At 39.7% G+C, this 23,550-nt stretch overlaps 1 protein-coding gene across 1 annotated transcript in view; it reads right to left on the reverse strand.

Annotated features, from left to right (window-relative positions):
• Positions 1 to 251: 251 nt before the first annotated feature.
• Positions 252 to 23,550, reverse strand: part of LOC132426645 (histone-arginine methyltransferase CARM1-like) — a 268,188-nt gene continuing 244,889 nt past the window's right edge. Inside the window, exons 12-13 of the mRNA XM_060013442.1 lie at positions 9,521 to 9,610; positions 252 to 285 (exon numbers count right to left, since the gene is read on the reverse strand). Coding sequence (XP_059869425.1) covers positions 252 to 285; positions 9,521 to 9,610 — 124 coding nt within the window. The remainder of the gene's footprint in view (positions 286 to 9,520; positions 9,611 to 23,550) is intronic.

The raw sequence follows: 23,550 nt of genomic DNA on the forward strand, positions 1-23,550 counted from the left end.
TAGCCCGTCTGTAGTAATCCCATGTCTCTTGTCACTGACTGGTTTAGAGGTGGGCATGTGACTCACGTCTGGCCACGGAAGTATGAAGGCAAGTCTGTGGGTTGCTTCTGAAAAGCTCTTTTGCGGTACGGAGAGCTTTGTGGTTAAGAGCACAGACTCTGGAGTGGGCTGCCTGGTTTACAATCCTGGCACCACCACTTACCAGCTGTGTGTCATCAGGAAAATTACTTCACCTTTCTGTTTCCATTTCCTCATCTGTTCAATGGGGTTAATAATAATACATACCTACAGGGTGTAAGGATCACAATTAGTTTACGTTTGTAAAGTGCTTGGAAGAGTGCCTGGTACATAATAAGTGTTATATAAGTGATATAACCAGCATATCTTTAAGAGGCGACACCAGAAGTGACAGCCTCTTCTTATGACTCTGGACATCGGTGTGTGTAGATGTGACTCCCGTAACTTTCATGGTCTCCTTGTGCCTCTTAAGGGGGCTGACCCGTGAGGGAGGATGGCAGAGCCAAAGGAGGGAAGAACCTCAGTCCTTGGTGAAAACACCAAGCCACTGAGTCACCAATCCTGGAGTCCACTCTACCTCTGGACTTTCTGTTCTGTGATATGATAAAGTTACCGTTTATTTTCAGTCAGCGCCTCATTTTACTGGCAGTCAAAGGCACAATTTAACCTCTACAGCCACTGCCTGGTGTGTGTCCTGGAGCTCCTCAGCCTGTGTGACCTCTAAGTCCCACAGCTGTCCTGGTTGCACTTCCTGAGATGCGGGCTACCTCAGAGCAGCTCCTGACATCAGCTCCTGACCAACTTGCCATGACTCCCCAGGGCTCTGGCCTTGTCTTAATTATGATGTGATGGCTTCATGAAAGACTGAGGTCTCCAAGGTTTCCCTAAATTCAGAATCTGCTCTTGATATTCACAGGGGACATGCTTTAAGGTCACTTTCAAATTTGTAAGTAATATGGTAATGTAATTTCCCCATAAAACACATTAAATTAACACTTAATAAGTAATTCCCTTTGATTCTTAATAATTCTATAAGATATAGGACTAGAATAAGTAGTAAAGTTACTAGATTCCTCCATTAAAGTAAGCTCTACTCCACATCATTTGTTTAGTAACACTAAGAGCTTACTTAAATTTCTAAAAATAGGGTGACGATGATGACAAAGAATTTTTAAGGAATACCTTGGGATAGTTATTGATGACATGGAGGTGCATCCTCTGAGTTATTGACAAAAAGACCCTCTCTATCATCCACCCTTGTAGCAGGTATCTGTTATCAAATTTGTGCTTCAGCACAAATTATAAATTATAAATTCATAATATTATAGATCTTCAGGACTGTTCAAAGATTGGGAAATAATATCAATGTTTTGAATCATTGAAAGTCATGGGTTTCATCTCTTCTGTCCATATCCATAGATTGATAATGGCTTCCTAGGGCGTCAGGCTGAGAAGGACTGTGAGGTCACATCAGGGTTCGGTGGGAAAGAGTGTGGGGATTGATTATGAATGTCTGCCCCGGGTGTGGGTGGAGGCAGTGGCAGCAGCAGCAGCCATATTGTGTTTCTGTAATCCAGGGTTTACAGTTTCTTGAAAAGCAATTAGAACACTGTCAGGCCTCATAAATTGTACCAATGTTTTCTTAGGTCAGTCTCCCAAGGCAATAGAAATACAAACAAATATAAACAAATGGACCTAATCAAACTTACAAGCTTTTGCACAGCAAAGGAAACCATAAACAAAATGAAGAGACGAGCTACCAAATGGGAGAAAATATTTGCAAATGATGTGACCAACAAGGGCTTAGTTTCCAGAATATACAAACAGCTCATATAACTCGACAGTAACAACAACAAAAACAACCCAATCAAGAAGTGGACAGAAGACCTAAATAGACATTTCTCCAAAGAAGACATACAGATGGCCAATAAGCACACTAAAAGATGTTCAACATTGCTAATTATTAGAGAAATGTAAATCAAAACTAAAAGGAGGTACCACCTCACACTGGTCAGAATGGCCATCATTAAAAAGTCTACAAATAACAAATGCTGGAGAGGGCGTGAAGAAAAGGGAACCCTCCTACACTGTTGGTGGGAATGTAAGTTGGTACAGCCACTATGGGGAACAGTATGGAGGTTCCTTAAAGAACTAAAAATAGAACTACCATATGATCCAGCAATCCCACTCCTGGGCATATATCCAGACAAAACTATAATTCTTAAAGATACACGCACCCCTGTGTTCATAGCAGCACAATTCACAATAGCCAAGACATGGAAAAATCTAAATGTCCATCAATAGATGAATGGATAAAGAAGATGTGGTATTACATATATACAATGGACTACTACTCAGCCATAAAAAACAACGAAATAATGCCATTTGCAGCAACATGGATGCAACTAGAGATTATCATACTAAGTGAAGTCAGAAAGAGAAAAACAAATACCATATGAAATTGGTAATATGTGAAATCTAAAATATGACACAAATGAACCTATCTATGAAACAGAAACAGAACCATGGACATAGAGAACAGACTTGTGGTTGCCAAGGGGGAGGGGGTTGGGGGAGGGATGGAGTGGGAGGTTGGGGTCAGCAGATGTAAGCTATTATATATGGGATGGATAAATAAAAAGGTCCTACTGTATAGCACAGAGAACTATATTCAATATCCTACGATAAACCATAATGGAAAAAATATTTTTAAATGTATATATATATGTATAACTGAATCACTTTGCTGTACAGCAGAAATTAACACAACACTGTAAACCAACTATACTTCAATAAAAAAATATTGATTAAAAAAAACAGAACACTGTCAGGCCCGATTCCATTATTCTAATTACTCTTAACTTCAGGATAGATTTATTTATTTTACCAATGTACATTTATTGAGCACCTTCCATGCACTGGGTGTACTGTTAGGCATTGTGGAAAATTAAAAAGTGAATCGCTCTCTGATCCAACCCACAAAGAACCAGTTAATAGAAGAGAAAGATGTGTGTGTTTATGGTAGGAAGTGATAAAATGCTGCATGAAAGGGTTCGTTCAAGAAGGGAGACACATTAAAGGTAGGAAAGGGTACTTTTAGAGAGGCACGCTGGTGAGGGTGAGTTGCAAGGAAGCCTTGCAGTCTTGGGAGTAGGACTGTTGGAATGGATAGAAGGAGAAGGCTATTTCAAACTGAGCTGCCAGAAGGAGTGAAAGCACCGGAGTGGAACGCTGACGGCTGTGGGTGACCGGCTGACTGATGAGAATATGTAACTGCTCTTTATCCCAGGTTCCCCCACAGAGCGAGCAGGTTGCCTCTTGGGCTTCATTAGACTGTGGTGCTGACGTGACATCCATTTTTATAAGGGTTGTTAAGCCAGGGGAAAACCCGCTCTTTAGAAAGATCATCTTTCACCACCATTTGAAGTGCGACATACAACAAATGTCTTAACGTAAAGGAGAGGCCTCACTGGTGTCTCACACTGTACATTTTTATTGTAAACCTAAGAGGACTGACAAAGGTTCCATCTTTATTTTCTTAACTACACACAGAGTCATCAAATATTGCCAATGAGGAACATTCCTGACATCATATTATTCCATGACCTGAATAAAGCAAAAATTCTTTAACACATCGCTGAGCTAGGCACTAAATATTTACTGAAAATATTTGCAAGAACAGATTAAAATTGCAAATAGATCACCCCTCACATGCTCTAATGTCATGTCATACATACGCATACGTTATAAACATGAGGTAGGATTTTGTTCAATTTCTTTTTTAAATACTTCAAAAATTAAAGCAATGCTGTTGGCTTTACTATAAAAAAAAAAAAGAAAGAAACAGAAAAGAAAATCATTCTTCGGCTACATGCAGAAAGCTGTTAAGGACCAGTCCAGGTAAAGAAGCACCAAGAAATAGATTTGTCAGTCAAATAAGGATGCACATTTTAAAGGTAAGGTGGAAAAAAGGAATTTAGATAAACCTAAACATCCTTGTAAAATTTAGAATGCATGTGAACATAAAGGATTAACTTGCATGTCAAGGGACTTCTCGGGCCTTCATTTACTTATGGCTTGGCTTGTCACTATCTTCTAAGCAAACCTAAAACAGAGAAGGTGATTCTATGACACGGAGTAATTAAATTCCACCAGATCCAAAGCTACAGGCAAGCCGGTTGTATGTTCACATCCCCTCCTTCCCTCCCTGCCCCCTCTTACTTCCTTCTTCCTGCTCCATGCTGTTTCCTGGAGTTTTTATGGGCAGCCTTAGATCTGTATTTACCCACTATATTTAGTGAGTTTGATTATGCATAGCCTAAATTCAGATCTGAGACGAGGATCCAGATTTTTGTTCACTGAAAGACTTTTTGCTTTTTTTTATAGGTTTACAGCAAAGACTAAGCGGCTTATTTCTCTTTTCTTGCTATTCAATAGGCTCGTTTTGCCTCAGGGCTTTGCCCTTCCTGCTCTCCTGTAGAAGGCTCTGCGGGCATGTCTGCCCAGGCTGGTTCCTTCCTGACATTTATGTCTTCACTCTGCGGCTACCTCTTTGGAGAGGCTTAGAAGATCACCCCACGTAAATAACACCCACCCCCGATCCCTGGCCTTGCCACTGTCCAGCACATCACTCTGTTCATTTGTTTTCTGCTATCCCTTTTTCATTCTTGTAAGTTTTTATATAACTAAAGTATTTTTATAGATACAGTAAAGTTCACCCTTTTTAGTGTCCAGGTCTGCAAGTTTCGACAAACACATAAAGACATACTGCCACGACTACAATCAAGACCTAGAAAAATCCCATCACCCTGCACCATGTTCCCATACCCCCTTTATAGTCAACCCTCTCCCAACCCCAGCTCTGATCTGTTTCCTGTATCTACAACGTTCCCTTTGCCAGAATGTCATAGAAATGGAGTCACATAGTATGTAGCCTTTTAGGTCTGGCTTCTTTTCACTTAGCATAATGTAGTTGAGATTCAGCTGCATATTACATGTATCAGTACCACATTTCTTTTAACTGCTGAAAATTATTCCATTGTGTGGATGTTATTCATTCTCCATTTGAAAGACATTCCATCTATTTCCAATTTTTTGTGACTATAAATAAAGATACAATAAACATTCAAATATAGTTTTCATTTCACTTGTGTAAATACCCAGGAGTGGGATGGCTGGGTGATATGGTAAGTGAATTTTTAATGACAGAAGAAACTATTCAACTGTTTTCCAAAGTGGCTGTACCATTTTGTATTCCGACCAGCAATGAATGAGAGTTCCAGGAGCTCCACGAATTCCTCAGCACCTGGTACTGTCAGGATTTTTATTTTAGTCATTCTAATAGGTGTGTAATGGTATGTCATTATGGTTATAATGTGCACCTTCCCTAATGACCAATGATGTTGACCATCTTTTCATGTGCTTATCTGCTATTATACCTTCTTTGATAAGGTATCTGTTCAAATCTTTTGCTCTTTAAAAAAATCACTGTTTTCTTATTATTTTTGAGAATACTGCATCACACCTTCTTTTTATATTCTGGATACTAGTTTTTTTTCCAGATAAATGATTTCCAAATATTTTCACCCAGTTTGTGACTTATCTTTTCATTCATTTTTAATTTTGATAAAGGACAGTTTATCATTTTTTTCTTTTCATGAATTCTTTCTGGTGCCATATCTATGAAATTACTGTCTAATCCAAGGTCACAAAAATTTTCTTCTATGCTTTACATTTTAATCTATGATCCCTTTTGAGTTAATTTTTAGAGATGGTGTGAGATATTGGAGGAAGTTTTTTTTCTTTTTTTTTTTTAATGGCATACTGATACCCAATCATTCCAGCACCACTTTTGAAAGACTATCACTTCTCCATTGAGTTGCCTTTGCAACTTTGTTGAAAATAGATTGACATATACGTTTCGGTCCGTTTCTGATCTCTATTTCTTTCCATTCATCTACATGCCATCCATTCATCAGTATTGCACTGCCGTGATTACTGTAGCTTTCTTGTAATTCTTGAAATCAGGTAGACATTACTCTGTTTATCTTTTTCAGAGGTTACCACTATCTGAAATTATCTTATTTATTTGCTTACTTTCCTGATGTCTGTTGGGAGACATCAAACCATGAGACCAGGGAGTTTGTACCTATCTCATTCTCTCTTATACCCCAGCACTGAGAAGAGTGCCTGGCACACAATAATTACTTAATAAACTGGTTGAAAAAAAGCACAAAGGAAACCAATATTTAACTTGAGGAAGTCAAGGGAACTTAGTATTTTGGGGGAAGAAGGGTCAAATTGTTTTGTGAGAAGCCATGAGTAGAACAGAGGCTTGGCTTGTGGTGTGAGCATGGAAGATGAAATGCTCTTTGGGCCATGGCATCTTGGTCACAGTTCTATTAGGAGCCATCAGGAGCTCCACGGGGCCACATTCATTCACTCATTCATCAAGTGTTTATCTCACACCTAATGCGCTAGATACTGCATTACACTGCATTATAAACGGCAGTAGGCAAAATCTTGTGTTCAAGGTATGTGGCGTTGCAGACAAATAAAATAATAATTGAGACAGAGTCATCCAGGTACCCTAGAAGTGGTTATTTGCACAGGGCTCTTTGAGTGATGTGCAAGGGGCATCTCAGCCAGCCTCGGGTTTGGGAGGCTTCTCAGAAGTGAGCAAACTTGATTAAGGTCTCAAGTTTCAACAGGAAACTTTGGGTCCTTAGTGGGACCCAGCTTTCCTTAGTGGGACTTGGCAACAGTACCTCAGAGCTCTCTCTCCTGGTGCTCTGAAGCAGCTTCAGCTGTTTCTGGGTTTGGGGCACCCGTGGTGGTGGTTTTATGGATTAACACTCTCTTGGTGACCTCTACTTCTCCTGCGTGTCACTTATTGCAGTAATGATGATATAATTAATTATGCAGATAGCTATTTAATGCCCACTTCCCTCCCACTACAATGAGAGCTTCATGGAGGCAGGGGCTGCACCTGCCCTGGTCACAGCCGCATTTCCACAGCCCAGCACAGTGAGTGGCCCAGCCAGGTCCTGGGACAGACTGTGTGGGGCCCTAATGATGAAGGACTAATCTCACAGTTCTTGGAAGATGTACTAGGTTACCGGAGAACTTTCCCTCCCTGATAGAGTAGTTTTGTGCCTTTGCTCACTTTTAGGAACAGCTGTTAGCTCTTCTTTTATTTTCAAATTACTTTAAAATAATTAATAGTCAAAATAAAAGTCCCCCCGACACTGCCCAAGGAGAAAGAGAAACTTTCACATTATGTGTAATGGTGGATGCTCATGTGTTCAGCAATTAATTTGTTGATCTTGACATGTTTTTAGCATGTCACTGGTGGCCAGACGGTATTGGGGATCTGCCAAAACCCCAAAACTAATCTTTTGCTTTTGTGTGTCAGTAGGGCCTACTGTGCCCTAAAAATGGGCGGAATAAAAAACAAATGGAGAGAAAGTTATTCTGAGGCTGTATTACCAATTGTACCTCTGAGTAATGCCATTTATTTTAATTCTCCCAAATACACACATACAACACACACACACACACACACACACACACACTCTCTCTCTCTCTCTCTCTCTCTCTCTCTCTCTCTCACTCCCTCTCTCTCTCTCTCTCTCTCTCTCTCTCTCCCCCTTGGGCTGCTGCTTCTCGGTTGCTGCAATAGCAAACTGGAGTTGCATGTGGGGGAGGAGGAGAAGGGTATTAACACTGTTGGACATTTAACTAAGCACCTACTATATACCAAGTACTCGTCAAAAGTTCTGTCAGTTAGCCCACATCTCCATTGAGGATACCGAGGCCTAGACATCAGGAAGGGATGGTGAAGAAATATACTCAAGATCTGTGATCCCCAGGGAAGTTACATTTTCAAGCACCTCATTTGCTTAATTAAATACATGAATCAGACTTGCTGCTGAGTGAGGGAAAAGGGGAAAAGGAAAGGTATCTGCCCCTTGCTCCACTGTCCATCTGTTTGACAGGGCTGTAGCCATCTTAGGCATCAGCAGACCTTTGACACTCTCACTTTGACCTGTGGCTACTGTGTTTATGTCTTCGTGCGAAGCAGGGGCTGGCCAAGGCCCGGGCCCTCTCTCCGTGGTTTTCTGGTTCAAACCTTGGTCTTGTGTGATGAAGTGGAAGGGGGACTCAGAGTTACTAGCTTATGTGGTTCTTTCATTCAAAAGTGGGTTTTCTGAAACCCTACAAGAATTCATTTGCTTTTCCAAAACCCAAATGATTCTGTTTGGAATGAACTACAAATCCACATCTATTTACTCAGAGAGAGAGCTGGTGAGCCGAGAACAGGAAGAAAAGAAAGAGGCATTTATTGAGCACCAGTTATGTGAACTACTACGTACTTGGACATGTTATAGATCCTTGCAATCGCCTGGTGAGGTATGCTGTTTATCCCATCTTACAGATGAGAAAACTGAGGGCTAGGCAGGTTCAATAGTACTGGTGAGTAGTCAGCCTGTTCTCTCCGAGCCCAAAACCTGTGCTCTTTCCTTAACATGGCAGGATTGTGCAAAGGGATGGGAGCGAGGACTTCTCTCTTCCCTCGGAATTCGAGACAGATCCATATCCCCAACTGGCAATAGGTTTCAAAGAGTCACACCGTGTGTGACAGCCTACATATGACATATACAATTACAGCCTCGCCTCCCCTGCTTCAAGGTCAACATTTTATTCTCCCATCTTGGCCAAAGAATTCTTGGTGTGGTTTCCTGAGTTTCCTCTTTTCTTTAAGCTTTTTAATACTATACAGACATGACGCCTTGAATTAAAGCCTTGGGGAGACATTAAAATATGAGAGAAAAGTCACTTTCTATTAAGAAGGTCAAGAGTGACAGTATCCCGTGGTTTTGTGTGGCTGATTTCATGAGTGGATATTTAATTGGCTCATATTGAACAGCTATGCAAATGGGGAGATTTTCCACAAACATTTGTTGTATCCAACCCCCTGTGGCAAGTTCTTCGTATCAGACAAAATCTGATGGCCAGAGACAAAATCTCTGGCACAGCTGCCAAAGAAAATTATGTCCTGACTTACATGCTCTCAAAAAACATCTAAAAAAATCTACTTTAAATGGACTCGTGTTTTAGGTGTATTGGAATAACTGCTACGTAAAATCATCCCATAGTGAATGAAGGGCAAAGAAGATCATCTTTAAACTCTACATTTTGCAGATGAGGAAACTGAATGCCAGAAGGAAAGTGACTTTACCTGAGGTCACACAGCTGTAAGGAGAATTCACTTTGTAGGACTCTCCTGCGCTGTATCAGGATCAGACTGTTCTATATAGATTTCTATTTAATGGAACATAAAACACTCAACTCCATATTGGGATCCAAGTCTCCTTAGAGAAGAATAGATGCTTTTTCTCCTCTTGGGAAAGATGGAATTATTCTAAACCTCTTTACCTAGTCATATGGTCAATTGAGATCCTATATACATAGGTGTGAAATGGATGAGGGCAGTTCTTACCTAAAGAAGGGATTCTTTAAATCGAGGGTGTTCCCAGACCTCAAGCCTGTCTGGTTTACCAGCGCCACGATCTGAATGTCATAGCTCTGTCTGTAAGGCAGAAAAAGAAAACCAACATATCAACTCACAAGGCTGGTGTTAGCCAGTCACATATATTTAGGGCACCTTCTTTTTTCCTTTTTTTTCTACTTTTTTGAGTGCACCATGTGGCATGTGGGATCCTAGTTTGCTAACCAGGGATTAAACCCATGCCCCCTGCAGTGGAAGCGTGGAGTCTTAACCACTGGACCACCAGGGAAGTCCTGGGCATCACCTACGCATACCTACTTCACCCGGGTTTTAAGAGCATGTGTTTGGCATCTTATACGTTTCTGTATCTGTTTATTTGGATATGATTAATATTGGTAGAGGTAATTGAAGGCTTGTTTGCTTGCAAAATGTTTATTACAAGAGTCTGATAGCTATAATTTCTTGGTTTAAATATTACAAAGGTAATGGTATTTCTGGTTGATTAAAGTATTTTTAAAAGAAAAGTTTTATCAATATCAATGGCAGAAATGGCTTTAAGTAACAGAGACCCTTTATGGGTCACCACTGATGTACCAAAACAATCTTAATCATGCGAGAATTGGCTAAGCTAAAACCTCAAACTGACGTAAAACAGCCAACAAATGTGATTTTAAGAGACCCCAGACGAAGCCTCAAGCAATTACAGTGAGAAGAAGCTGCTAATAATAACAGGTAATATGCTATATCCTTGATGACTAATCTGAAGGGGCTATGTTTGTGGGATTTTTATTAGTCATTCTCAAGAACATATGTATTTCTTTTGGTTATAAAAGGGTGACATACTCACTGTAGAAAAATAAGGAAAAATAGAAATAGAATAGTCCATAATGTCATTAGACAAGGATTCCTTCAACTAGCATTGCAGAATATTTCCCTTCTATGTAATTTTCCCTACATTTATAAATATAAAATTTTAGCAAAATCATGCTTAAATTGCTTAAATAGTCCTTATCTCCTTATTTTATTTAACGTTAGCATTTATCCTATAATTCTCAACAATGTATTTGTCAATACCATTATGTAGGTATAGCACAATTCATTTAGCAATTTCTCATTGTTAAATATTTATGTTTTTATAATAATATATTATTATTTATGGTAACAAAAATCTGGTTTTATGAAATTCTCTGCAAAAGACATTCCTGTAATACATCCTTACGTACTATCTAGGATTATCTTGCTTGGGATAAATTCTTAGAGGTAGACTCACCAGGCTAAAGCATATAAAACATATTTAAGGCTATCAAGACCTGCTGCTAAAATATCTTCCAGAAAGTGTACCAAATTACCGCCTCACCTACAAAGCATAAAACTACTAATTTCATTATACTTTTTCCAATTCTTAATATTTAAATGTTTGGGATTAAAATATTATTATTTTAATTTCAATTTCCTTGATAACTAGGCTTCTTTTTTAAATTCCAGAAATTAGTGAGTGATATAAATCCCTCCCTATCATTCCCAATAGTGGCCTGGGTAGGTTTAAATATAAGGTCAGATTCTGTGAAACCGGTAACTCAAGGTCTAGATTTTATTGAGGACAAACAGAATAAGAGGAAGACATAGCCATATATATATTTTTAAGCACTCATTTCTGTGGGCTTTTTTATATTTTTAAACATCTTACTTGGAGTATAATTGCTTTACAATGTTGTGTTAGTTTCTGCTGTATTACAAAGTGAATCAGCTATATGCATACGTATATCTCCATATCCCCTCCCTCTTGCATCTCCCTCCCACCCTCCCTATCCCACCCCTTTAGGTGGACACAAAGCACTGAGCTGATCTCCCAGTGCTATGTGGCTTCTTCCCACTAGCTATCTATTTTACATTTGGTAGTGTATATATGTCCATCCCACTCTCTCACTTCGTCCCAGCTTACCCTTCCCCCTCCCCATGTCCTCAAGTCCATTCTCTAGGTCTGCGTCTTTATTCCCGTAGAGTCCCTAGATTCATCAGATTTATTTTTTAGATACCATATGTATGTGTTAGCATATGGTATTGGTTTTTCTCTTTCTGACTTACTTCACTCTGTATGACAATCTCTAGGTCCATCTACGTCACTACAAATAACTCAATATCATTTTTTATGACTGAGTAATATTCCATTGTACATATGTGCCATATCTTCTTTATCCATTCACTGTCGATGGACACTTAGGTTGCTTCCATGTCCTGGCTATTGTAAATAGTGCTGCAATGAACATTGTGGTACATGACTCTCTTTGAATTATGGTTTTCTCTGGGTATAAGGTCAACAGTGGGACTGCTGGGTCATATGGTAGTTCTACTTTTAGTTTTTAAAGTAAACTTCATAATGTTCTAAAGAGTGGCTATATGAATTTACATTCCCACCAACAGTGCAAGAGGATTCTGTTTTCTCCACACCCTCTCCAGCATTTATTGTTTGTAGATTGTTGGGTGATTCCATTCTGACGGATGTGAGGTGATACCTCATTGTAGTTTTGATTTGCATTTCTCTAATGATTAGTGATGCTGAGCATCTTTTCATGTGTTTGTTGGCAATCTGTATATCTTCTTTGGAGGAATGTCTGTTTAGGTCTTCTGCCCATTTTTTGGATGGTTTTTTTTTTTGATATGGAGCTGCATGAGCTGCTTGTATATTTTGGAGATTAATCCTTTGTCAGCTGCTTCATTTGCAAATATTTTCTCCCATTCTGAGGGTTGACTTTTCATCTTGTTTATGGATTCCTTTGCTGTGCAAAAGCTTTTAAGTTTGATTAGGTCTCATTTGTTTACTTTTGTTTCTATTTCCATTACTGTAGGAGATGGGTCAAAAAGGATCTTGCTGTGATATATGTCATACAGTGTTCTGGCTATGTTTTCCTATGAGTTTTATAGTGTCTGGCCTTACATTTAGGTCTTTAATCCTTTTTGAGGTTATTTTTCTATATGGTGTTAGGAAGTGTTCTAATTTCATTCTTTTACATGTAGCTGTCCAGTTTTCCCAGCACCACTTATTGAAGAGGCTGTCTTTTCTCCATTGTATATTCTTGCCTCCTTTATCAAAGATAAGGTGACCATATGCGTGTAGGTTTATCTCTGGGCTTTCTATCCTGTTCCATTGATCTATATTTCTGTTTTTGTGTCAGTACCATACTGTCTTGAATACTGTAGCTTTGTTGTATAGTCTGAAGGCCAGGAGCCTGATTCCTCCAGCTCCATTTTTCTTTCTCAAGATTGCTTTGGCTATTCAGGGTCTTTTGTGTTTCCATATAAGTTGTGAAATATTTTGTTCTAGTTCTGTGAAAAATGACATTGGTAGTTTGATAGGGATTGCACTGAATCTGTAGATTGCTTTGTTTAGTAATTTTCAAAATGTTGATTGTTCCAATCCAAGAACATGGTATCTCTCTCCATCTGTTTGTATCATCCTTAATTTCTTTCATCGGTGTCTTATACTTTTCTGCATACAAGTCTTTTGTCTCCTTAGGTAGGTTTATTCCTAGGTATTTTATTCTTTTTATTTCAATGGTGAATGGGAGTGTTTCCTTAATTTCTTTTTCAGATTTTTTCATCATTAGTGTATAGGAATGCAAGAGATTTCTGTGCATTTCTTTTGTATCCCACTACTCTACCATATTCATTAATTAGGTCTAGTAGTTTTCTGGTAGCATCTTTAGGATTCCCTATGTATAGTATCATGTCATCTGCAAACAGTGACACTTTTACTTCTTCTTTTCCAATTTTGATTCCTTTTATTTCTTTTCCTTGTCTGATCGCTGTGGCTAAAACTTCCATAACTATGTTGAATAACAGTGGTGAGAGTGGGCAACCTTGTCTTGTTCCTGATCTTAGAGGAAATGGTTTCAGTATTTCACCATTGAGAACGATGTTGGCTATGGGTTTGTCATATATGGCTTTTATTATGTTGAGGTAGGTTCCCTCTATGCCTACTTTCTGGAGAGTTTTTGTCATAAACAGGTGTTGAATTTTGTGAAAAGCTTTTTCTGCATCTATTGAGATGATCATATGGTATTTATCCTTGAAGTCGTTAATAAGGTGTATCACACTGATTGATTTGCATATTGTGAAGAATCCTTGCATTCCTGGGATAAACCCCACTTGATCACGGTGTATAATCCTTTTAACGTGCCGCTGGATTCTGTTTGCTAGTATTTTGGTGAGGATTTATGTATCTATGTTCATCAGTGATACTGGCCTGTAGTTTTCTTTTTTTGTGACATCTTTATCTGTCTTTGGCATCAGGGTGATGGTAACTTTGTAGAATGAGTTGGAGAGTGTTCCTTCCTCTGCTATATTTTGGAAGAGTTTGAGAGGATAGATGTTACCTCTTCTCTAAATGTCTGACAGATTTTGCCTGCAAAGACATCTGGTCCTGGGCTTTTGTTTGTTGGAAGATTTTTAATCACAGTTTCAGTTTCAATGCTTGTGATTGGTCTGTTTATATTTTCTCTTTCTTCCTGGATCAGTCTCATAAGGTTGTGCTTTTCTAAGAATTTGTCCATTTCTTCCAGGTTGTCCATTTTATTGGCATAGGGTTGCTTGTAGTAATCTCTCATGATTCTCTATTATTTCTGCAGTGTCAGTTGTTACTTCTCTTTTTTCATTTCTAATTCTGTTGAGTTTTCTACCTTTTTTTCTTGATGAATCTGGCTAATGGTTTATCAGGTTATTTTATCTTCTTTTTTTTTTTTTGATGAATCTGGCTAATGGTTTATCAGGTTATTTTATCTTCTCAAAGAAACAGCTTTTAGTTTTATTGATCTTTGCTATTGTTTCCTCCATTTCTTTTTCATTTAATCTGATCCGATCTTTATGATTTCTTTCCTTCTGCTAACTTTGTGGGGTTTTTTTTGTTCTACTTTCACTAATTGCTTTAGGTGTAAGGTTAGGTTGTTTGTTTGAGATGTTTCTCGTTTCTTAAGGTAGGATCGTATTGCTATAAACTTCCCTCTTAGAACTGCTTTTGCTGCATCCCATAGTTTAGGGTTGTCGTGTTTTCACTGTCATTTGTTTCTAGGTATTTTTTGGTATCCTCTTTGATTTCTTCAGTGATCTCTCAGTTATTTAGTAGCGTATTGTTTAGCCTCCATGTGTTTGTATTTTTTACAGATTTTTTCCTGTATTCATATCTGGTCTCATAGCACTGTGGTCGGAAAAGATACTTGATACGATTTCAATTTTCTTAAATTAACCAAAGCTTCATTTGTGACCCAGGATATGGTCTAACCTGGAGAATGTTCCATGAGCACTTGAGAAGAAAGTCTATTCTGTTGTTTTTGGATAGAATGTCCTATAGATATCAATTAAGTCCATCTTGTTTAATGTGTCATTTAAAGTTCGTGTGTCCTTATTTATTTTCATTTTGGATGATCTGTCCATTGGTGAAAGTGGGGTGTTAAAATCCTCTATTACTATTATGTTACTGTTGATTTCTCCTTTTATGCCTGTTAGCACTTGCCTTATGTATTGAGGTGTTCCTATGTTGGGTGCATAAATATTTACAATTGTTATATCTTCTTCTTGGATTGATCCCTTGCTCATTCTGTAGTGTCCTTCTTTGCCTCTTGTAATAGTCTTTATTTTAAAGTCTATTTTGTCTGATACGAGAATTGTTACTCCAGCTTTCTTTTGATTTCCATTTGCATCAAATATCTTTTTCCATCCCTTCACTTTCAGTCTGTCTGTGTCCCTAGGTCTGAAGTGGGTCTCTTGTAGACAGCATATGTATAGGTCTTGTTTTTGTATCCATTCAGCCAGTCTATGTCTTTTGGTTGGGGCATTTAATCCATTTACATTTAAGGTAATTGTCAATATGTATGCTCCTATTACCATTTTCTTGATTGTTTTGAGTTTGTTTTTGTAGGCCTTTTCCTTCTCTTGTGTTTCCTGCCTAAAAAAGTTCCTTTAGCATTTGTTGTAAAGCTGGTTTGGTGGTGCTGAATTCTCTTAACTTTTGCTTATCTGTAAGGGTTTTAATTTCTCCATCAAATCTGAATGAGATCCTTGCTGGGTAGAGTAATCTTCACTGTAGGTTTTTCTCTTTCATCACTTTAAATATGTCCTGCCACTCCCTTCTGGCTTGCAGAGTTTCTGCTGAAAAATCAGCTGTTAACCTTATGCAGATTACCTTATATATTATTTGTGGCTTTTCCCTTGCTACTTTTAATATTTTTTCTATTTAATTTTTGATAGTTTGATTAATATGTGTCTCTGCATGTTTCTCTTTGGGTTTATCCTGTATAAGACTCTCTGTGCTTCCTGGACTTGATTGACTATTTCCTTTCCCACATTAGGGAAGTTTTCAACTATAATGTCATCAAATATTTTCTCAGACCCTTTCTTTTTCTCTTCTTCTTCTGGGACTCATATAATTCGAATGTTGGTGCGTTTAATGTTGTCCCAGAGGTCTCTGTGACTGTCCTCAATTCTTTTCATTCATTTTTCTTTATTCTTCTCCCTGGCAGTTACTTCCACCATTTTATCTTCTAGCTCACTTATCCATTCTTCTGCCTCAGTTATTCTGTTATTGATTCCTTCTAGAGTATTTTTAATTTCAGTAATTGTGTTGTTTATCACTGTTTGTTTGCTCTTTACTTCTTCAAGATCCTTGTTAAATATTTCTTGTATTTTCTCCATTCTATTTCTGAATTTTGGATCGTCTTTACTCTGAATTATTTTTCAGGTAGGTTGCCCATTTCGTCTTCATTTATTTGGTCTTGTAGGTTTTTACCTTGCTTCTTCATCTGTAATACATTTTTTTGTCATTTCTTTTTTTTTTTTTTTTTTTGATGGGTGGTGCTATATTCCTGTCTTACTGCTTGTTTGGCCTAAAACATCCAGCACTGGAAGTTGCAGGCTTTGGATACAGCCAGGTCTTGGTGCTGAGATGAGGACCACTGGGTGGCTTCACTCTGATAGATATTCCATGGGGTCTGAGGTTCTCTGTTAGTCCAGCGGTTTGGACTCTGAGCTCCCATCACAGGAGCTCAGGCCTGACCTTTGGCCTGGAAACCAAGATCCCACAAGTTTCGTAGCGTGGTAAAAAAAAAAAAAAAAAAAAAAAAAAAAAAAAGAAGAAAGAAAGAAAGAAAGAAAAAGCAGTACAATATCAAAGAATAAAAAACAAAATAAATTCAAAAAGATAAGAAATATATTAGGAAAAATAAAACTATAATTGAAACAACTGCAACAAGGTAAAATAAAACCAGAACACATAAAAAAATAAAAAAGGGGAGGGGGGTGGGACAAGCCAAAAGGAGAGAATAACAAAGCATAAAGAATAAAATGAGAAAAATAGAAGATTAGGAAAAATAAAAATATAAAACAATCAACAACAATGAATCAACAAGGTAAAACAGAACCCCTATCTAAAAAGAGAAAAAAAGAAAAAAAAAAAATCCTTGCCTATGGGGGCAGAGTTTAGGTGAGGGTGGAACTTAGGCAGGGGTGGGGTTTAGGGTGGGGTTGGACCTAGGCGAGGTGACGTTCAAGCATGGGGCGGGCCCTCTGCTTAGGACCTGTGTGGAAGGGGAGAAGCAGCACGTGGAGAGGAGGGCCTCTGGAATGTGGAGTTCTGGAGTTTGGAGGTAGGGCCCTGTGTGAGGGTGTGTGGGTGGGGTTTAGGTCCAGCGCGTTGGAGGGGATCTCAGAGTGTAGAGGTGGGGCCCTGGGTGGGGTGTAGGGGTGGAGCTTGTGTTCTGCGCAGCAGGAGGGATGCTCCGAGGGCAGAGGGTTAGGCCCAGGACCCCAACAAGCTCCCCAGTGCCTAAGTGGACAGGGAAAGCACTGGTCGTGTTCCCTTCCATTCCTCCACGCACCGCCCCCACCGTCTCCCCCACGGTCTCCCCTGTCCCCGCTGGACCCCTAACCATGGGTGGGTCCTGCTGGGTGTAGAAACTCCTCCCTTCCCCCAGCTGCCCATCAGGGGTGCCAGTCCCATAGTCCAGCCTTTACTTCTGCTCCCCCTTCCTTCCCTCCGACTCCCTCAGGACCTGCAGGGCTGGAGGGGACCTGGGTGGGCAGAGGATCAGGCCCAGGATGTCAGCAGGTTCCTGGGTACCCAAGTGGGCAGGGGAAACCTGGCCACACTCCATTTTGATCCTCTGCCCTCCCAATGGTTCCCCAATTTCCCCCTTGGGGCGTGGGATCCCTTCCCCTCCCCCAGCCACCCCTCAGGGGCGCCAGTCCTGTCCTGCCTCCACTTCTCCTCCCCCTTCACTCCCCCCATGCCCCACATCCTACCCAGTCACTGGGGGTTCCTCCTGTCCCCTTAGGTGCCCGTGGTCCCCCACTGGTGCCTGGTAGGTGCCCTAGTTGTGAGGAGATGCAAACTCTGCGTCCTCCTAGTAGGTCGTCTTGACTCCGCCCCTCCATAGCCATATATTTTTTAAAATGTCCTTTGATCCTATTTCATTTCAACTCATCTGACTTGGAACTTTTTGTTTGTTTTAAAATGTCTCTTCCATGATACCCACATCCAGTCGTTCACAGCATTTGTGATACCTGAAGGCAGACTTGAGAACTAGACATTGAAACAGTGAGCTCCTCAGGAGGGGGCAACCTTTGCTGGCATCGTAGAAAGGCTGACAGATCAGCCTGGCAAACAAGTCAGGGAAGGACACACCAACACATTTCACGAAACAGAAGACACCTTATTAACAATACTTGAAGTAATTAATGTAGAACTTAGAGCATAAACCGAGCACTCGGAAGTATTTTCAAATGTGTGAGTCTGTGGATGCGCAGAGTCAGATTGGTCGCAACTAAGAGCTGGACGGTTCCTGCTGTGATTCGGAAGAACAATCAGTACGTTCTTGCTGCGGGGTCTTCAGCAGGGCTCTTTTTCATATACTAAATATGATAATATTGCCACTTTATACTTTTTACAACCCACTCCTCTTCTTTACCTCTCATCAAAGTCCTATCTCCCTAATGGAAGGAAAAAAGAGCTTCATGTCCTGCCATGGCTCAGTGTGGTCAGTGAAAAGTTCAGATTTGTTCCTTCACTGCACCTAAGTGTGCACAATAGTTTCCCCCTAGAATTCTTTCCGCTACAGCTGTCTGAATCCATACCTTGTGAGAGGTTTTGTCTTCGCTGAAGTCCAAGGTGAAGCAGTTTCATGCTGAGCATTATAGCAGCAGCACTTGAAGCTTCCAAAGTGTTCATTCTTCGGTCAGCACGTCTTCTAGTTTTATAAACCACGCATCTCATCAAAGTCTCTGCAAACCAACTTCTCTGGCAGCACACCTGAGCATAGCAGACCTTCGCTAGGGATCCAAAATTTTTAAATTTTGTTTCAAAACATTTTGGCACAGGATAAGCAGCTGAGCTAGATCCAGCGATAAGCCATATTGATTTTTTAAATTCTTTTTAGTTTTATTTTTGTGTCTTATAAAATGCACACTGTATGAATTTCTGTATGTGTATATGTACACAGACCTCTCTATGCCTGTGTGTATATATATAGTGTATATATATATATACACACACGTACACACACATATATATACATCCATATAGGTCTATCTATAGCACTTGGTTTTGTATTTTCTACTATTATTACTGTAGTACATTCACATAATTAAAGCTTTTTCTATATATATTTATTTTATTTTTGGCTGCGTTGGGTCTTCGTTGCTGTGTGCAGGCCCCCTCCAGTTGTGGCCAGCCGGGGCTACTCTTTGTTGCGGTGCGTGGGCTTCTCCTTGCGGTGGCTTCTCTTGTTGCAGAGCACAGGCTCTAGGCGCACGGGCTTCAGCAGTCGCAGCACACAGGCTCAGCAGTTGTGGCTTGTGGGCTCCAGAGCGCAGGCTCAGTAGTTGTGGCACACGGGCTTAGTTGCTCCGTGGCATGTGGGATCTTCCTGGACGAGGGCTCGAACCCGTGTCCCCTGCATTGGCAGGCGGATTCTCAGCCACTGTGCCACGAGGGAAGCCCACATTCACATAATTAAAAGAGAAATGTTAGTGTACTTGGGGAACACATGCATAAAGTGATATTACTCATAGGTGCGCATAATCAAACAACTTTGGAGACCATTTCTGTGAACTTTAGGGATATAAATTTCATAAACTGCATAAAAAAGAGATGTTCTCTTTTACTGTCCAGAGCAATAAAATGAATGACAACTCAAGAATGATGGGAGGCTGTCAGAAGTAAAATGCTACCAATACAATCATAAATGTTCCTGGCAGGGAAGAAAAGGGCAGTCATTGTCACACTGGTGTGGTTGCACAGGGAGTACTCCCAGGAGGTCAGAGTTTAAAAGAATATTTGATGATAAGGGAAGGGGAGGTCCAATCTAAGGCAGAACAAAGAGGCAGTCCCTTACTGAAAAAATAGTGTGAAAACCCTGACATTAAGGAAGTGCTGAGGTTTGCAGAAAATACCAAGGAAAACAATTTTAAAACAAAAAAAATCTCATGAGATACAATGAGAGTAAGAAAGAGAGCAAGGGAAGAGGAAAGGGAACTAAGGTTTACTGTGGACATACGTGTTAATTACTATACTATGTTTTCCCCTTAATATCTGCAAAATCCTAGTGAGACAATTATTATACATTCTACTTTATAGATGATGATGTAAGGAAACTGGGGTGTTACAGAGATTCATTAACTTGCCCAAGATCACTCAAGTAGCAACCAGTATGGAAAAGAGACTGGACAGAACCGGGCTACATCCAGACTCCAAAACCTAGTCTCTTTCACTACACAAGGGTGCTGGTCTAATAAGATACAGAACTTCCTCCCTTTCTTCCTCCTGCAAAAGCACTGCATGCCCATGGTATCTCCGCATCTTCTTTCAGTTATGCTGGGCTACATTTTTAATCATAGAGGAATCATCAGCATATGACCCCATCATTACGGTAGTCATTCCACACCACTGCTGAATCTCTGGAATGTATTAAGTGAGGAGGGGCACCATAGAATACGACTCAGGCTCTCTTTTGTGGGAGCTCACATATAGACAAATAACAGCAACATAACAAAGGCGCCATGATGAAAGTGTAGAGGGCTGTAGGAGGGAGCCCTGGGAGTCATGAGGCAGGGGTGTGAACATGGTTTGCTTTGCTTTCTTCTTGCCTATTGGGGGAATGAAGGAAGGGAGGGTAGAAAAATATGACTGATAAGGATGAAACCCAAGATACGTTAGAAAAAAGAAGCGGGAGAAGAAGATGACTTAAATTCACTCACCTAATTACACCCTGAGATACCTTAAAATATAAATATTTGAAAGCAAATGAACGTTATCCTGGTTTGCACAAAGCAGAAAAGGCAAAGTCCAAAACTCCAGGCAGATGCTGGTTACTGCTCCTTAGCACTTTTTAAATAACTAGTCATTAAACAGGTGATGTATAAGGATTTAGGAATAAAGTGGTGACTTCCAGGAAGAACTGGGTATAAGTTAGTATTTCTTACTTTTCCTCCTAGAAGCACTCCCCAAACAAGGAGAATATAAAGATACTGCAGACCACAGACCACATGTTCTGTAAAACTGGGAGAAAGATATATCTGCCATCTCCAACTTAGGTGTAAGGGCTGCAAAAGCACTTGAGATTGATTGTAAGCTGTATGGGAAAAAGTACAGAAGTGCAAAGAGGGGCAAGACAGTCCAGGGCCAGCACATCTCAGAAGGTACTTACACAAATACACTACCTGCAGATACATTTTCTGGAACACAAAAGCTTTATTTCTTGTAACATGATGTGCAGGAATTGGGGTGAGCAAGGCTACTGGGCAGAAATTCTCATGGAACTGGAACATAAAGAATTATACAAAGAATCACAAGAGGAGCCATATTTGCAGGAAGCAGTATGACTCTGTAGCAGCACAGAAGGAGAGAAAGTGTGAGTTGAGAACAACAGCAGGAAGACGGTCACATTTCTCCCCATCATAGGAACTTCTTTCTTGTAAATTGCTGTCCAGAAAAGTCTCACTAATTGGCTGATGAACAACCATAACATTAATACAAAGATGTTGTTAGAAAAAAAGCAGAAAAAGAGTAGAAATTTTACTAACAGCTAAAAAAACACACAATAGATAGATGATGGCACAAATTGAAAAATGTGAGCAAATATTTTGTTACAAATTTTTAAAACTGCAATGAAGCCCTTACCTCCATGAAGGAAGTGATAAGCTTATGAAGGAAGACAATGATGCACAAATAGCGTAACTCAAGGCAGAGGAAGAGAACGATCTCAATGTACTGATATGGAAATGTATTCGAGATGTATTGTTAAGTGAGAAAATTAAGATGTAGCAAACAGGTATAGAATGTTGCCATTTAGGTATAAAAACAGAGGGAAAAGTATTCCTACAAGTACAGTATTTTCTAACTGTATATCCAAAATGAAACTCTAAGAGATACACAAGGAACAGTTAACAGTGGCTTCACGCTGGAGCAGGAGGAGGGGAATGAATGGGGTCTGGCACCGGGATGAAGACTTTTCACTGTAAGCCTTTTTTTTTTGGCGGTACGCAGGCGTCTCACCACTGTGGCCTCTCCCGTTGCGGAGCACAGGCTCCGGACGCGCAGGCTCAGCGGCCGTGGCTCACGAGCCCAGCTGCTCCGCGGCATGTGGGATCTTCCTGGACTGGGGCACGAACCCGTGTCCCCTGCATTGGCAGGCGGACTCTCAACCACTGCGCCACCAGGGAAGCCCACTGTAAGCCTTTTTGTACATTTCTGTTGTGTACAGTGTAACTATATTATGTATTAAAAAATTAAACAGCCATTTAAGAAGATAGAAAGTTATGAAAACTAGAGATACAGCATAGTTTCAAAAAAGAATAGTAATAGCTGTGTCCAATAACTTTCATTTCCCTTTGTGGCAGTGTTATTGGACTGGGCAATGAGGGTGAAACTAGAGGTTAAGCTCATCTGGAATCACATTCAATAAAGGTTGGTTCACATTTCCTCTGGCCTGGATGGAGGAATGTGGGCTGGATATGAGCACAGGTGGAGGCATTTTGAGCTGCTTCCAGGCCAGATCCAAAGGGTGTAGATTAGGCTATGCAACTTTTAAAAATTTTTTTTGGGGGGGCTTTATTGAGACATAAGTGAGATATAACGTCGTGTAAGTTTAAGGTAAACAACACATTGATTTGATACACTTACATACTCCAAAATGATTCCCACCATAGCATTAGCCAACACCTCCATCATTTCACATAATTACCATTTCTTTTTTTCTTGTGAGAACATTGAAGATCTACTCTCTTAGCAACTTTCAAGTATATAATACAGTATTATTAACTATAACCACCATGCTGTACCTTAAATACCCAGAACTTATTTGTCTTATTTCTAACATAGCTTTATATTAATTGTGGAATAGGCCTCTGAATCAATATCTTATTTATTTTATATTTTAAATTATACAGTACAGTTGACTGCCGCCCCCCTTTTTGCTGTACAGTTCTGTGAATTTGAACACATGTATAGATTTATGTAAATACTGCCACCACAATCAGGATGTTATTATTCCTTTGCAGTCACACTGTCTCCCCACCCATAACCCCTGGCAACCACTGATCTGTCTCCATCACTATAGTTTTGTCTTTTCAAGAAAGTCATACATATGGGATCATACAGTATGTAACATATTAAGACCGGCTTCTTTTGCTCAGGATAATTAGGCTATGCAAATTTTGAAGGAAGGTTTACACCCCGGGCCTCTCTCTGCTTAATACTTTTTAAATAAAAGTTTGCCTATTAAATTTGCAAATGATACAAAATGGTAGGACTCACTAACATGCTACACAAAAAAAATTTTTTAAGTAAGATAATCCATTGGTTCTAGTAAGGATCTAAAAACAGCATGATAAATGCATAAGTGGAACAAATACAAAAACTTGAATTGAAGCTGACAAAAATCAGCTGCATACTAGGAGAAGGGAGAAATGACTTAAAGGTCATGTAAAAATATACTTTTTGCTTTTAATAATCTAAACACTCAAGTAAAATGGCCCCT

The sequence above is a fragment of the Delphinus delphis genome, chromosome 6 (assembly GCF_949987515.2).
Source record: "Delphinus delphis chromosome 6, mDelDel1.2, whole genome shotgun sequence".
In the NCBI taxonomy this organism is placed as follows: domain Eukaryota; kingdom Metazoa; phylum Chordata; class Mammalia; order Artiodactyla; family Delphinidae; genus Delphinus; species Delphinus delphis.